Genomic DNA, 16,471 nt, shown 5'->3' with positions numbered 1-16,471 from the left:
TTGAAGATTGATTTAGATTAAACCATCTGAGACATCTGAAATATGAGGGGATGTTTAGTGAGGGGGTCAAGGGCCAAAAGGTTTAAGCAGTCACTGGTTTAATCTTTAGGAAAGCATTGTATTTCATAAACTGATAATGTGTATTTATGTCAAATCTTACAACTTCCAGCACTGGGACACTGTGTGAAATGTAAATAAAAAACAGACGATACAGTTTGCAAATCCTTTTCAACCTGTATTTAATTGAATGCAGTACAAATATGCTGAGCTATTAAGCTATTTAATGTTCAAACTGATACACTTGATTGTTTTTTGTAAAAAAAAAAAAAAACACTCATTATGAATTTGATGCCTTCATCACACAAAGAGAAAACAATAATAATAGTGAAATCAGAGATGGATTGTGTCGCTCCACATTCCCAGCCATTACTTGAGATGATATGGTGCAACCTGACCGCCCCAAATGGTGCAGGCTGCTTTGATGAAGCTCACGGTGACGTCAAGGAATAGGCCAGTTCAAGGGTGGATGGTTATGACACCTGCACATTAGCTTGTAAATGGTGTGTGTAATCCATGAAGTAATGGTGTTCTTGAGCTTTGTAGTGCCACCTGGTGGTAGAAAACCACTGTTTTAAACTGGATTTAGCCTGAATTGTCTTCTGCAGGCTTCATCTTGTAGCAGTCCAATTGTTTGACTTGCTATTTTTCTTTGTTTGGGCTGATTTTCCTCATAGCTGATTGCAGGTGATTCAGATCACCTGTGCACAGGTGGCTGAGACTCCTGATTTGAGGAGTGGAGGCAGCTTGGGGCATTTCCCTCCCAGCCAATCAGGGTGTGATGACACCCTGTTTGAAAGGCTTAAAACAGGTGGGAAATAGCACACCAGGGGCTCTCACCCTCATAGTGAATCTGCCCCTGACCCAGTCTGAATCTCTCCCTGAATTACTGACAACCTCATTCCCCCTCAGATTGTCAGCCAGAAACTCACACATTTTGTTTTCTTGGCTGCCCACATCTTTCTTGAGGGAACTTTGTTTATTTGGGAATCCCTTAAATCCCAAGCCCCTTTACACCTTCAGTTTACCATTTTATTTCCCTGGGGCTTGTAGGAGCACATTTATTTATTATAGTGGGAAGAGGCATTTGTTTATTGTTTATTGTCCTAGTAGCTGACATCGGGCATTCCCCCAGTTTTACATGTTTTTTGTTTATATTTTTATGTAGGTTGGGCTGGCCTGTAAGCAATTTACAGCCAGTCCCGCCACAATTTATTGTTGAACCAGCTGCTTTAGACACATTTTAGGATAGGTCCAAAGAAGAGGCCTTTGATTGGTTCAGAAAAAAAACTGAAGAAATTAATGCAAAAGGCTAACTTTATTGAATACAACAGAAAAAAAATCATCAAGCTAGTGTAAAATCATTGTCACCAGCAGTGCTTTGTGTATAAAATTCATTACATTTTAAAAACATGTGCTCTCACTGGCAGGTTATTATGGCACATAGCGTCTTGAAGCATCGGCAGCCACAGCATCTCTCCATATACGAAGTCTGCTGTAAGCTGTCGTCGTTCAGAGCTCACAATATTTAAGCGAAAGGAGACAAGTCCATATCCTCCTCGCTGCTGCTGGAACACTCCGGCTCGTCCTCAACGACATACCACACCTCATTGTGCCTGTAAAACCATGTCATTGGACTGCAAGGAGCACGCGCACACACACACACACACACACACACACACACACACACACACACACACACACACACACACACACACACACACACACACACACACACAGTAACTGTTTTTGGCTTTCTTTGGTGTTTTTCTTTCAGCTCAGCTGCAGGATAAAGTGTCAGCATTTTATGTTTCTGCAAACCACAGATACTTCAAATGTGTACGTGTCACACATACAGTCCTGTATCAACATTTGTACAATATGTGTCAATATCAAGTTCACATTACAGTTATATGTGCTGACTTCCATGTCAGGAGGTGGAAGGGATGGTGCTGGTGCCAAGCCAGAGAATGTTTGAGAAGGCATTTTCATTATTTGTCAGCCTGAAACCAGCTGCGTTTGTGGCCACAGAACCAGGTAATAAAAAAAAAAATTTAAAGTTGTAACATATCCATGGTTTGCAGAGATGTACATTGCCAACATTTATTCTAGACATTGAGTTGTTTATGTCTGATTATCACAGAGAAAATGATGCTGATTTGTTTACCTGTTGTATCCAGCAGCATAGTGGAAGTTCTTGTTGTACTTTGCACCAACTAAGTCCAGGGCTGAGGACAGACTGTTGGCGTTGTTTTGGTCAGAAATTGACGTCATCCATCCTCCATAGCTCTTTACATACACCTTCATAGGGGGCAACGTAAGGATGGTCACCTGCAAGTCAGCAAAGATTCATTATCTGCCAGCGCTGTAGGTAGAATGAATTCAAACAAGATCATGGCAGTAAGGACTTAAGGAAGTTTGATATGTTTCTGTTTTGGCCATGCTACGTCAAAGAAACTTACCTTATTATCAGTGGGTTTGGGGGGATCCTTCTGATGTTCAGATGGCAGCAAGAAACCCATTTTGTAGACACCCGTTTGCCAAAATCTCTTGTCATCCGGCATTTTCATAAGAACAGGAGCTGTCATTTCAATTTTCTTTGCTGAAGGTAAACATTAAGAAAATAATGTGTTTTTAGATGTCACAAAAAAGAAAATACATAAAAAATGTTCTGACCTGAATGTCCAATAAAACCGCCAAACCATCTTTGCACTCTGATCACAACTAAACACAGTAATTACAATGTTGAGTCAAAAGACATTTTAAGTTTAGGTCTACCACATGGTCAAACAGAGGCCAGACAAACTGGCTTTAAATAATATGTTCCTAACAAACAGATAGAGCAACAAAACTATTTCCAAGTAAAACCTCTCATTTCTGGTTCACATTTTTGTAATGCCGAAACACTGTATTGTGTATGTGCATTGTGTGCTGTTTTGATGTTCTGTGTTTGTCGGTGCTTATACTGTATATGTTTATTCTGCACAGAAGAACCTCTTCAAGAACCTCTTGATCTCAATGAAACGACCTGTTTCAATAAAAGATTAACACAAGAATGAACGAGTGGATACACACGCAAACACACCATCCTCGTTGTCACCAGTGATGTATTTAAACAGTCGTCTGAAAGCTCTCATTGAAGCAAACTCCATGATGTAGTGTGTCTCCTCAGTTGTGACCCATTTTGCAGATCCATAGTGACGGACCTGAAGGACAAGAACAAACACATGGGAGTGAGCTTTATGAAAGTTTCTTAGCTCTGAAATGTGAGAAGGTTTCTCTCACCTCATATTGGTCAGTGTCACAAATCTTGTTGAACAGCAGACATTCTTCTGTTTCAGTGCAGAACGATAACTCAGAGGAGTTTCTGTGTAATTAGAACAAAAAGTATTAACAAAAAGCAACAGATGCCGACATTAACGTCATCTTTAACAAGATCTGAGTGAAAATGTGATTACTATCCTCAATTACTTATTTATCTATCAATCTATGAGCTGATTGGTAATTTTGAAATTTGACTTGTGGAAGTAACAGTGCCTCCAGTTTTCTAATAACTTACACTTTGATGTTCAAACTTTATTGGATAAGAAAATAAATGCAGATAGATGCAGCAATCTACTAAAAATGAGGTTAAATTCAGTTTTCTTACCCAACTCTGGCCTCAGCTGTCAGCACCAGCAGAAAGCCAACAAACCCTGAAAGATACATCCTAAAACACAAATACAGAGTATTTTCACTCAGCACAAAGACTGAAGACATTTTTATGTTCATCCAGTGAAAAGAAGACAGTTTAAGTTTCATTTATACACCAAGACATTTCTATGATTCAATAATTTCATCTGAGACAATCTGGACAGTGGAATTGTACTTACATCATGGCAGCAGTTGGTTCCTCTGCATCCGAAAATTGTATCTCCGCAGTCTAGTCCACAGGAACTATTTATTCCAACTCTGGTTATGAAAGGCAAACTGGCCACTCCCTGAATTCGTAACACAAACCAGACAATGCAGTGTTCTGACCAATGGGAACCCAAAGCAGAAACAAGAAAGTGGGAACAATTCTGACACAAACAAAGAGACACGTTTGACCAAATGTGTTATGATTGGTTACAAAACATGATTATATCTGTGTGATGTAGAAGAGCTTTGTGAAATAAAATTTAAAAATATTACATTTATGCTTATTGGTTAAGAGAGAGATGTTCATATCTTTTTACTGACTCTTGACAACATTATACAAAGCTTAAAACTACCAATGATGCTCTGTGTTTCTGTGCCCAAAGCTTAAAACTACCAATGATGCTCTGTGTTTCTGTGCCCAAAGCTTAAAACTACCAATGATGCTCTGTGTTTCTGTGCCCAAAGCTTAAAACTACCAATGATGCTCTGTGTTCCTGTGCCTGGGGATGAATGTGTGCATAATGACTGCATGAAGAGGCACATAGGTAAGAAACTGCAGTATGATGTAGGTTCTAGTCATTCTTAAAAACTGATCTCTAATGTCACAATGGAAAAATATAAAACAGAATTCTTTTTATTGACAAATGTCCTGAATCTTTGTGATATTTTCCTGAACACAGTTCACGTTAAAAACTGTTTTTATATATAATGTCTTTATCTTGATCAATATAAGAAGTAGGATTCACACATCTTCATCTCATCAAGTTGGATTCACACATTTTAAAATAGAAATAATCAATAAACAGCATATTTAAGAGAACCATCTGGGTACAAAGTGGTACAAATTGTGACAGAACATCATGTAAGGCGGTAGCTCACGTGTGTACTTTCACAGCATGAATGAAACGCCCAGTTCACATGTGATATTATTTACCTACACGGTATTGAATGTCCTAAATGACCACCTTGGCTCTGGTACACAGTGTGACAGAAACAAAGAGGCTTGAGAGAAATGATGGACTAACAATAAATTGTTACATGTTGACATATCTTGCTTATACGTATATAACATGACCACCTTGAATATAACATATATATGATAAATATTCTCTTGCGATGTGAATTAATGTCACAAGAGAATTATTTACATTGTCTCTTTTGTTGGCACAGACCACATAATACCTGCTTTGTACCTGCAGACCACTGAATCCCTTGAGTTTGGTCAAATTTCAAGAACTTGCATTAAAACATGAGAAAAAGGTCTGGTCACACCCAACTGAACAATGGATAGGAATGTTTTGATGTTAAGTCAGGCGACACAGAGAACACTTTTAATAATTACAGTTATTATAAAGCTGGTTACTCAAATGTGTTTTAAGTAAGTGCATCATTCAAAGCATCATGCTGAGCATAGGCGAGGCTCTTGAAAATAACATATACTTTCTAATGTTAATCAAGTTTGAGTGAAAGTTTTAATGTGTGGCCAGTAAAGGCAGGAAACTTCTAGAAGTCTGTACTGTATTTCCACCGACTGCTGCACCTTAATTATAACTTTACTATTAACCACTGCAATGTGTTATAATAGAAAGAGCTGTTGGTTAAAGGAAAAACATCTATTTACCTCCATAAAGGACTTCATTATCACATTTTTGTGATTACCTCTCAATAAGGGTAATGTAACGTGAGTAGTACAGCTTAGAGTTAAAGGCGTTTTCTTCTTGTGGCAAAGCATTTAGAAAGATATATGAAACCACCCCCCAGGCCTCAGTCCAACTCTCACACTGTCCCATTCCCAAGTGTCAGAAAAAAAACACATACATGCACGACTTTCAGCTCTTTTCAAAAATAATGTTGTCTGGTAAGTCACCTATAATAATATAAATATACTTTCAAAATTAAGAAACTCATTGTAAGTATTGTACATCCATGCTGGTGCAGTGTAGGCGTACATATATTTATTATGATTATTAACATTATTGCCATCGTTATTATTATTATTATTTAGATGTGTCAATGAGCATTTTCATAAACAATGTAGCCTATTGTTTAAGATTTTGTGTTTACTCGTTTGTTAAGATGCCTATTAGCTTCTGAATAGCTGCTATCTGCTGGCTAATTTAGCCTACTTTATTAGCAAATATAATCGAAGCCCTGTCACATTCTAATTAACAACCCTTATTTAACCTCGATTTACATCAAATACTTAAAGAATACTGGAGATATATGATGAAATACTCCACAAAAACAATAACATATATATAGTTTGTGATTTATTTTGAAAGTATTTAGCGGAAGTATATAATCATCATCGTAGACTCTAGCTTGACGATATCTAAGATGATGCAGTTCTTCAATTTGGCCACAAGATGGCAGTGAAGATTCTAAATACAGGCCACCGAGCGTCAAGGCAGAGCTGCTTCTAATATCGTCAAGCTAGAGTCAACGATAATGATTATACACTTCCGCTAAATACTTTCAAAATAAATCAAAAACTTGAAAATCAATCGTAACTGTGCATTAGTGAGCATTTATATACTGATGTGATCAGTATACATGAAGATTCATCCATATTGTTATTAATAGAAATTCTTACAACTTGGTGTGATTACTTTAAACAACAGCTGTCTTAACTGAATCTTTAAAATATACGTGATATAATACCTCCACTTCCGGTGGTTACTTTCAAAATAAAGCCTCCAAATTGAAGGGATTAAACCAGAAATAATTATAAAATGATCATGTTGATTGTTCTCTCGTGGTCTTGAAACCCCCCATCAGGCCTCCGTCCAACCCTCACGCTGTCCCATTCACAAGTGTCAGAAAAAAACACATACATGTACGACTTTCAGCTCTTTTCAAAATAATGTTGCCTGGTAAATAACCTATAATAATAAAAATATACTTTCAAAATCAAGAAACTCATTGTAAGTATTGTACATCCATGCTGGTGCAGTGTAGGCCTACATATATTTATTATGATTATTATCATTACTGCCATTATTATTATTATTATTATTATTATTATTATTATTATTATTATTATTATTCAGACATGTCAATGAGCATTTTCATTAACAATGTAGCCTATTGTTTAAGATTTTGTGTTTACTTGTTTGTTTGTTGAGATGCCTATTAGCTTCTGAATAGCTGCTATCTGCTGGCTAATTTAGCCTACTTTATTGGCAAATATGATCGAAGCCCTGCCGCATTCTAATTAACAACCCTTATTTAACCTCCATTTACATCACCTACTTAAAGAATACTGGAGATATATAATGAAATGCGCCACAAAAACAATAACATATATATATATAGTTTGCATTTATTTTGAAAGTATTTAGCGGAAGTATCTAATCATCGTTGACTCTAGCTTGACGATATCTAAGATGATGCAGTTCTTCAGTTTGGCCACAAGATGGCGGTGAAGATTCTAAACACAGGCCACCGAGCGTCAAGGCAGAGCTGCTTCTAATATCGTCAAGCTAGAGTCAGCGATAATGATTATAGACTTCCGCTAAATACTTTCAAAATAAATCAAAAACTTGAAAATCAATCATAGCTGTGGGTTAGTGAGCATTTATATACTGATGTGATCAGTATACATGAAGATGCATCCGTATTGTTATTAATAGAAATTCTTACAACTTCGTGTGATTACTTTAAACAACAGCTGTCTTAACTGAATCTTTAAAATATACGTGATATAATACCTCCACTTCCGGTGGTTACTTCAAAATAAAGCCTCCAAATTGAAGGGATTAAACCAGAAATAATTATAAAATGATCATGTTGATTGTTCTCTCGTGGTCACAGTTAAAGCCCACTACTACATATTCTTTAATGAGAATAAAAGCCTACAGATATTTGTTCTGGTGACTATTTTTGTCATGTCTATGCTTAATAATGGGGCCTGTTTCTTTTGATAGCCTGTGTTTTTATTCAGTCTAACAATATGTGTGAATTATCCCGAAAGCCGGTGTTGCGGTTTTCCTCCGACTCTAAAGACACACAGTTTTGATTGATGTGAACACCCGCATGATGAGCAGAAGCAGATGATGGAAATATTAAACTTTTTGAAAACTCTTATTGCTTTAATTAGAATAATTTGTTGAGGATGTATTATAGCCTAGTTTAAATGTGTGTAGACTCTTATAGGATATAGGCCTATTATAGGAGGAAACAACAACAACAACAACAACAACAACAACAACAATAAAAATAATATAAAATAACAGCTCTGAGACTGGGTCAGCTACAAACTTCTAGGTGATATGATAGGTGCTGCTGTGCTGCAGTTGTCAAGGGAGTCGTTGTCACTTAAAGAACTACAACTCCCACATACTGAGTCGGCCTAAGTGACCTATTAGGTAATCGCAGGGCTTATGTAGCCGCACGTCCCGTCCTGTGACTCGGTCGTGTCCCTCCTCTCTGAACGCAGCTGTAACGTTGCTTTATCGAGCCGCTGGTTCAGTACAGTCTGTCTCTGTCATATCTGCCGCTGTGGAGGACGCGCTGCTCGCCCTACAGGTTGGTAGATTACAACACCACCGAGAAACAAACCCAGAGACCTCTGAGTCTGGACTTTGATGTGTGTGTGTGGGGATTTACAGTGTCTGCAATAATCACAGTGACCTTATTGTGTATTTTATCTCCAGGACCTTAATTGCATTCACTTCGGATGATATACAGTGGTGGGAGGTAATACTGAAGTAGGATACTGTGCTTGAAAAATGTTCAACAATTATCATTTTATGCTTTACTGTATTTTTACTTCACTATATTTATGTTAAAGCTGCAGCTTCTAGTGTCTAATAAAATCTGAGGTATAAGTGTTTCCATTTAGCTTCACCTCTGTGGAAGCAAATAATGGTAAACATAAACATCTGAATCTTAATATCTTCTGACTTCCTGACATTTTTTACTTTGAAAACCATTCATCTGGTTCTGAATTTCCCTGACTGAAATGTGTAATATCTAAATATATAATTAATCTTTCAAGCAGCAACACTCATTGCATCACACACTGATGGGTGGGACTGGATTTCCAGAATTGTTATTATTCTATCATCATGTTGTACATCTTGAAAATGTGACACTTCACATACTCACTTGGATAATCTCTGTTATCCCTGTTAAGGAGTTCAAGTGTGACTGTCGGGCCTCTGTGGACAAAGCACTAAGCTTGCTGTTGTAGGCAGCTAAACATTCCAGGATACATACAAAAAAATCAGATTAGAGCCGCTATAATCTTTGAACAAATACGAATCTGGTCTGAGTGGTGCCTCACGGGGAGAAAGTTGGTCTCCTACATCCAGATAATTTAAATGAATTGCTTTAAGCAAAACATACACATATGTCAGCTTCATTTGTTGTAGTAGCTACCACTGTATTGCATGGTATCTGCAGTGGAAAGGCAGATTTACATTGGAAACATTTAGTGTCCGACTATGAGACAAAATGGAAATAAAGATGTTAAATATATTTGACCATGATCTAATGCAGTTGAGAGAGTTGCCATATTTTGAGCATGCAGTAGGCTTTCTCACATCAATTTTCATGCACACACACTGAGGGTTTTTTAAGTAGCTTTCAACGCAAAGTAAGACATCGAGAGCAGAAATAGATGTACACATCCCATTTTAGAAACAAGGGGTTCACCAAAGAGGGAATTTTTACACTTAATCATAAAGGGTTGCCTTTACTGTACAGGATGATGATCAGAATAGTGTTCATTTCATAAAATTTCCCTGTTCACAGCATTTTTTGACCGAGCAGTCAGGATCCTCCTGAGCCTTGAGGTCAGAGGTCAAAGAGCCATGGGAACCAGGAGGGTGCTGGTAACTGGGTGCTCCTCTGGCATTGGCTTGGCTGTTGCTGCACGACTGGCCAAGGATGAGCTCAGACGGTTTAAAGGTCAGCCGTTCATTCTCTTCCACCTAAAAAGAGTCGATGATAGGGTAACGCTTTATTTAGGTCCTGTACTAAGCGTTAGTTAGTTTAAAAGGTAATAAGGCCCTTTTAATAGAGATATGACAGCCTGTGTGTTCATCATTTACTTGATGCAGTGGTTGCCACAATGAGGGATCTGAGGAAACGGGGGCCCTTGGAGAAAGCGGCAGGTGACTCCTTGAACAAAACCCTGGAAATCAAAGAGTTAGATGCCTGTTGTGAAGACTCCATCAGAGAGTGTGTCAACAGCCTGCCGGACAGACGAGTGGATGTCCTTGGTCTGTCTCCTCTCATTCACATCCTCATTGACACTGACTATAAAGTGAATTAAAGATGTCTCCTATAATGACACAGGATTCTCTGCTGTTATAGTGAACAATGCTGGTGTTGGCATGATTGGACCACTGGAGTGCCAAAGCATCACTGCCATGAAGGACCTCTTTGACACAAACTTCTTCGGCCTGGCACGGCTGGTGAAAGAGCTGCTGCCTGACATGAAGCGGAGGCAGAGCGGCCATATTGTGGTGATGAGCAGCGTCATGGGCATACAGGGTGCGTTTGTGTCAGTCAAATTTCAGAAGAAGCAATTAAAAGAAAGTTAAGAGGTTACTAACAAGTGTCCTTATGTTTTTGCACAGGGCTTCTGTTCAATGATGTCTACTCTGCCTCCAAATTCGCTGTGGAAGGATTTTGTGAAAGTCTGGCAGTGCAAGCAATGAAGTTTAACATCAAGTGATTACATGTCCTGAAAAATACATTAGCTGTAACAACTTAATGCAGCCACCCCACATCTGAAACTTGAGTTATGAGCAAGCCCACAATGATATGTTTTAACATAGTGGTCCTATATGCATCTTCTTTATATCTCCGTCACAAGGACGACTCTCGTGGAGCCTGGTCCTGTGGTAACAGAGTTTGAAAGGAAAGTATACGAGGAGGCTGAGAAGATGGATCTGTCAGGGACAGACGAGGAGACCGCCAAAATCTTCCGTGAAATTTACCTGCCGTACTCCAAAAAGGTCTTCGCCTCGTTAGGCCAGACACCAGAGGATGTTGCTGAGGCAAGTGATGACAATTATGTTTCTATGTGGCTTCAAAAGATCTCTAAAAATAATTGCGTTTGCCCTCATAAGTGTTGAAATATTTTTGTTTTTATGATGCAGCAAACTATTAAAGTGATCACAGCCAAGGAGCCTCCCCTGCGTCACCAGACCAACCGGCTGTACATGCCCATGACTGCACTGAAGCACGCAGATCCGACTGGTCGACTGCCTCTGGACACCTTCTATAAGATGATCTTTAAACATGACAATGTGTTCAATGCTACCCTGGGGGTGCTGCGCTTACTGCAGAGGCGGACAGGGAATAAATAATGATCGCACTTCACCATAGACTATAAATGACATGCTTTGGTAAATAGTGATTGACTGCAGTATACAACTTTGTTTGTTTCTGAGCAGCACTGAACATGGCACAGGCCACGAGATGTTGTTTGTGCAATACATTTTAATTCCTCAAATACTGTAAATATGCACATAGTATTTATGGACTTTCTTGCTGTGCAATCTGTCTTGTTTTTGTTTTTACTTTCTATTGGTTTGTACAGATAAATACTGTATCATACCAGAAATGTGAAATAAAAACTTTCATTTTCTGATCTCATAGAATAACAAGATTAAACTGTACGTTCCACTCTTGGCAAGCAAAACCAAGGCAATAAAATAATACACAAATTGTATATTTTAATATACTGTAATGACTCTTACAGAGGTGGTTTGGTATAAACTATGGGAATGTATGGGATTATTAGTACCATACTGTATTTGATTTATCCAGTTGTCAGACAGGCTGGCTCATAAAAAGGAACTAATAAATTATGCCTTCTTTAATGCAGCCCTCCTGCTCATGAACCACTGAGAAGGAGGAGTAATGGACATCCCTTTAAAGTCTTGCATTGCTACACTCAGTTCATAGCTCGTCCTTAGAGGTGATTGCTCTCAGACCTCGTAGAGGCAACACTTTCACAAGCATGGAGAAAAGTTGTGTGCACATATGAAACCTTATTTTTAGAATAAGTTGCTTTTACTTGAGTGGTGTATTGCAGATTTAAGTGTCCTTTTATTGTGACCGGTCCTGAGCACACCTGTGCAATTATCATGCTGTTTAATCAACATGTTGATATACCACACCTGTCAGGTGGAGGGTTATCTTGGCAAAGAAGTCCTCACAACACAGATTTGAATACATTTGTAGGCAGATTTTGAGAAAAAAAAGTCTTAGCTTCTTTACTTTGTGAAAAATGAGAGAGAGAAAAAAAGTTTTGTGTTTATATTTTCTTTAAGTGCACAATCTAATCAATAATCCTGCAACTAAAGCTACCACTGTGAAGCACTTTGTTGGTGGAAGCAGATCAAATAGGTGTTCATTCATTATTGGGGTAATTTTTTTTGTCTGTAGCTGTAGTATTTGCATGCAATCCAATACATTATTACCTCCAACTCTGATTTACAAAATCAAAAATGTATTATCATACACAAGAGTTGCAAAGATAACATTTATTGTGGGGCTGTTATATTATAAAGAGCAACATTTAACACTCTCAAACTGTTAAATAATTGATCTTGGGTCATTTCAATTTCATTTTAATTATTATGATTATGAGGACCTGAATTAATGAACATCCTCCATTAAAGTATGAAACAATCACTGAACACGAGGACACAAAAATGTAGTTCCCTACAGTTTTTATTATAAGTAACTTATTTTACAACTTTTGACTTTAGAAAGAAAAACCGTCGAAAGGTTTTATGTACAATGATTTTGAACTACTTTTAAACAAGTATAGAAATTAATAATGATAGAAAATATCTATGACTGCTCTAATAACACAAGACCAATAAAATATCAGTCACAGCCTCAGCTTCAAATAATGCTAAATGAAGTACATTTTATTTTTGTCCTTTTTAGTACATAACAATCATTTTAGAAACATAAGACTTCTCAAGCAAAGATCTACCCAGAACAAACATATTTACAAACAGAAGTTGGGAGGTTGAAATGTACAAAACACTTAGTGCGACCTGGTAGGGAAAATGAAAGACCAGTTATATATAAAAATAAAAAAACAAACAAAAAACAGATGCTGAGTCTATAGTGAACAGGATAAAACAATGAATGACAGATAAACTCCGCCTATGACACAACTAGGGGCAGTGTTAGGTCACCACAAAAGTAACAGCTAGGGGTAGTGGCCTACTCATTTCTGTTCATGATGTCAAAAAATGAAAATGCAATGGTTTCTTTCTCAAAAATCTACTATTATCAATCGATTTTATGCTGAAATGTCCTCAGTACGTCAAGGAGAGGATGAGCTCTATCCTTTACACTCAGGTCATGTGGGGATAAAGAGTTGGTCACAAGGTTAGCTGGATGGAGCGTCATCTCAGAATTTGTAAAAAGTAAAAGGTTGCAGCACTACATAGTAGTGTTCTTTCCGTCAGTATCTTCTGACAATCTTCTTAAGATGCAACTCCACGGCCTCTGGACTGGAAGCTACTGTAGATGCAAGGGGAACTGTCCCACTGCATGCCATAAAACACCTCCCTGAGGAGTGACAGGGCATAAGCAGTCAAAGCCCAGCAGCCATTTGCTCACAATGACCACTAATCCACCACACACAAGGTGAGACGAGGTGAGAGTGTCAACGAGATCTTAACTGCCACATATAGTCCAGGAATGTTTACATTTAGTCCAGTGAAGGACCGGATGCAGACGCAACTTTTACCTGTCATCTTGTTATCTTCTCTGTGCTGGATGCTGCCTAAAGGAATAGTATCCACACTCAACAAGACAGGCAAAATGGAGGAATGTTCGCAGGGAAGAGTGATATAAAATAGCAGCTGATAAGCATAGCTTAGTACATCTGAAGTGATGTTACAAAAAAAGGTATCCATGGTTTTCACAAATATACAGAGTATAAAACAAATGAAACAAACAAAAAGTAAAACTTAAACTAAAAAGGGCAGTGAGAGGCTGATATTAAAGGCAAAACAAGTCTCTGTTTGAAACAGTTTCTTAAAGTGAATGAAAACGAGCTTCAAAACTGACGGTATCAGACTGACAGTAGAGTCAGTGAGAAGCTACAGCTGAAATGGAAGACCTAAAACTTTATTCAGCTCAATCATTTTGAAAGGTCATGAAGAAGATGCCACTAGTATATCATAAATATCCATTGTAGTTTAATGCTGTATCCGACCCACACTTGCCCTTTGAGGCTGGTCACGTGAAGTGCTTCAGAGACACCCATCTACATTCTTATTCATAATGCTCAAATAGAAAGTAATCAATTACCACAATTCAATCAAATTAGAACATAACACTACTGCTGAGCAACTCTTAATATATATCTGCTAGAACCACTTAATCATTCTTACCACCTGTTGTTTTCCTAAATAAATATCAGTCAAGAATGGTGAAAAAAATTCCTCTTTCTATCTGTTAACTGGTCTGAATGATGAATTATATTCCTTTACCATTACTTGCCATATTGCCTAAATAGAAATGTAGGCCATATAAAATAAGAAGGGCTGACACATTAGGACAGAAAGAGCAGTAAAAAAGCAGTTCAGAGAGATAAAAACAATAAATAAAAATAAATGAATTCCCTTCAACATTTTACTTTTTTCTCTTGTCTACTTTTTAAATGTTTGTTAGTTTCCAGGAGAGCATCCCTAAGTCTTTTAAATGAAAGACTTGGTTTTCTTCATATACTTTTTTTTATAATAAAAAACAAGTCCATCTGTGACAGAATTACTTCATTAAATTGTCTGCTGTTCTTTCAGACAACACACATTTCCCTTTACTTTTTTTTCTCTGCAAAATCACTAGCAGACGGTCCTTGTGATAAACACAGTCAATCCAAATCCAATGAAAATCTTGGAAACAGGCTGACACATATAAACACAGACAGGCCCAAGGGCCAGTCCACAAATTCTTTTACCCTAGGTCCCTTTTCAAGCAGGGGCTATGAGATCTTCACGCAAACACCTGCATCTTGCCATTGGCCTCTGGGAGTTGAGTAATTTGGGTCTGGGCAGGGCCAGCGACTGCTGGGCTGGGTGTGGAATCTGACCAGTCGGAGACGCAGTGAGGAGAAGGACTGGACCAGGGCTCGGGAGACTCGGGGGAGGGGGTCAGGTAGGGGTGCTCACTGGGCAAGTGGAGGTAATGCTTCGGCGTGGCATCTAGTGCGGATGAGTAGCTGTGCTGGGAGGGAGGGGTTGGGTAATCCTCCGTTCCTGCAGTGCTGCCACTAGGCTGGGAGGGCAGAGCCTGAGTGGGCTGGGCTACTGGCGTGGCTGCCTGTGGGGGCTGAGCAGGAGGCTGGGGCTGAGAAGGTTGCTGAGACATCTGCTGCTGCTGGAAGAAGGATGGCGGAGGCTGGGAGGTCTGGGGTGTTGGTGGGGTGGAGGTGCCCATGCGGGCCATGTTTTGCTGGTTGGTGATGGTGTGGTTAATAAGCTGCTGCTGCTGCTGTTGTTGTTGCTGCTGCTCAGCAATGGAGGGAAGCTTGACAGGGCTGATAGTGGGCGTGGAGGTAACAGGTGTTGGCTGCAGCATGGCATTACGGTAGATCTGCTGCTGGTGCATCAACATGTTCTGCTGCTGCATGGCTGGACTCTGGGGGTGCATGCCTGCCTGGCTACTCTGCACAAGATTCACCACCTGCTGACCACACTGGGAGGAGGGGGGCATCCGGTGCTGCCAGTCAAAGGGCACACTGACAGGACTCACCAGGCCCATGTTGAGCCCCATCTGGCCTGAACTCAGCACATAGCCATGATTGACATCTGAAGCCATCGAGACACGTCCCTGCAAGGACATTCCTGCAGCTCCCAGGTCGTTGAGTTGGGCTAGAGACACAGCAAAGGGGCCACCTCCTTCCAACATGCTACTATGTACCATGGGAGTGTTTGGGACAGACATGGAGGAGTGGAAGAGCCCTGGTGATGGCATAGCCACAGGGGAAGTGGGGTTGGTGATGTAGCCAGCATTGCTAGCTCCCCCATGGGGTGAGTCCAGTGAGTCAACTGGGGACAGGGTAACTGAGCTCTCCAGTAAGGCACTCTGCATGTCCAAGGTCAGCTTCTTATTACGGGCCTTAACTGAATCTTTCAGACTGGCACCATGTGGGCCTCCCAGGCCAGAACCCTTGGCCCCAGGCCGGCGATTCTTCTTTCCCTGTGGGGTGTTCTTCAGACTAGGGAGGAAGGCACTGGGAGGGCACATGAGAGGAGACAGAGTGTGTCCACCACTGAGGTGGTGTCCAGCCCCTCCATGGCCCTGGGGACTCCTTACTGTGTTGTACTCATCAAGAAGCTGCACAATGTCGTGGTGCATACGCTCCTGGGCAATGTCCCTTGGTAACCTGTCCATATGGTCTGTGATCTCTCTGTTTGCAAAGTGAGCCAGCAGCACCCTCACAGCCTCACAGCTGCCCTCACGGGCTGCAAGGAACAGAGGGGTCTCCTCCTGAAAAGAAAAACAATCAGATGCTGTGTTAGAT

At 39.6% G+C, this 16,471-nt stretch overlaps 3 protein-coding genes across 3 annotated transcripts in view; 1 reads left to right on the top strand and 2 right to left on the bottom strand.

The window, feature by feature from the left end:
* Positions 1 to 1,585: 1,585 nt before the first annotated feature.
* On the bottom strand, positions 1,586 to 3,765 carry soul5 (heme-binding protein soul5). The gene is made up of 6 exons (XM_073495015.1): positions 3,707 to 3,765; positions 3,343 to 3,424; positions 3,143 to 3,263; positions 2,520 to 2,659; positions 2,225 to 2,388; positions 1,586 to 1,694 (listed from the first exon to the last, which is right to left on the bottom strand). Exons 1-6 carry the CDS (start codon positions 3,763 to 3,765, stop codon positions 1,586 to 1,588), a joined length of 675 nt encoding a protein of 224 aa, XP_073351116.1.
* A 4,646-nt stretch (positions 3,766 to 8,411) lies between these two features.
* LOC141019536 (retinol dehydrogenase 8) lies at positions 8,412 to 11,603 on the top strand. Its single transcript, XM_073494486.1, has 7 exons — positions 8,412 to 8,484; positions 9,715 to 9,870; positions 10,023 to 10,184; positions 10,279 to 10,458; positions 10,545 to 10,638; positions 10,784 to 10,967; positions 11,070 to 11,603. The coding sequence occupies exons 2-7, from the start codon at positions 9,774 to 9,776 to the stop codon at positions 11,277 to 11,279; spliced, it is 927 nt and encodes a 308-aa protein (XP_073350587.1). The 5' UTR covers positions 8,412 to 8,484; positions 9,715 to 9,773; the 3' UTR covers positions 11,280 to 11,603.
* Positions 11,604 to 12,633: 1,030 nt separating this feature from the next.
* The window catches only part of notch3 (notch receptor 3), a 28,907-nt gene continuing 25,069 nt past the window's right edge, over positions 12,634 to 16,471 (bottom strand). The window contains exon 33 of the mRNA XM_073493786.1: positions 12,634 to 16,437. Coding sequence (XP_073349887.1) covers positions 14,941 to 16,437 — 1,497 coding nt within the window. The 3' untranslated portion in view covers positions 12,634 to 14,940. The remainder of the gene's footprint in view (positions 16,438 to 16,471) is intronic.

Source organism: Pagrus major, chromosome 23 (genome assembly GCF_040436345.1).
Source record: "Pagrus major chromosome 23, Pma_NU_1.0".
In the NCBI taxonomy this organism is placed as follows: Eukaryota; Metazoa; Chordata; class Actinopteri; order Spariformes; family Sparidae; genus Pagrus; species Pagrus major.
This window is presented reverse-complemented; position numbering and strand designations above follow the sequence as displayed.

Coding starts and splice junctions, on each gene's coding strand:
- soul5 (XM_073495015.1), bottom strand. CDS start 3,765: ATGTATCTTTCAGGGTTTGTTGGCTTTCTGCTGGTGCTGACAGCTGAG. Junction 2,389..2,519: donor CCAAACCCACTGATAATAAG/GTAAGTTTCTTT, acceptor GCTGACTTGCAG/GTGACCATCCTTACGTTGCC. Junction 1,695..2,224: donor TATGCTGCTGGATACAACAG/GTAAACAAATCA, acceptor TGCTCCTTGCAG/TCCAATGACATGGTTTTACA.
- LOC141019536 (XM_073494486.1), top strand. CDS start 9,774: ATGGGAACCAGGAGGGTGCTGGTAACTGGGTGCTCCTCTGGCATTGGC. Junction 9,871..10,022: donor TGAGCTCAGACGGTTTAAAG/GTCAGCCGTTCA, acceptor TACTTGATGCAG/TGGTTGCCACAATGAGGGAT. Junction 10,968..11,069: donor CACCAGAGGATGTTGCTGAG/GCAAGTGATGAC, acceptor TTTATGATGCAG/CAAACTATTAAAGTGATCAC.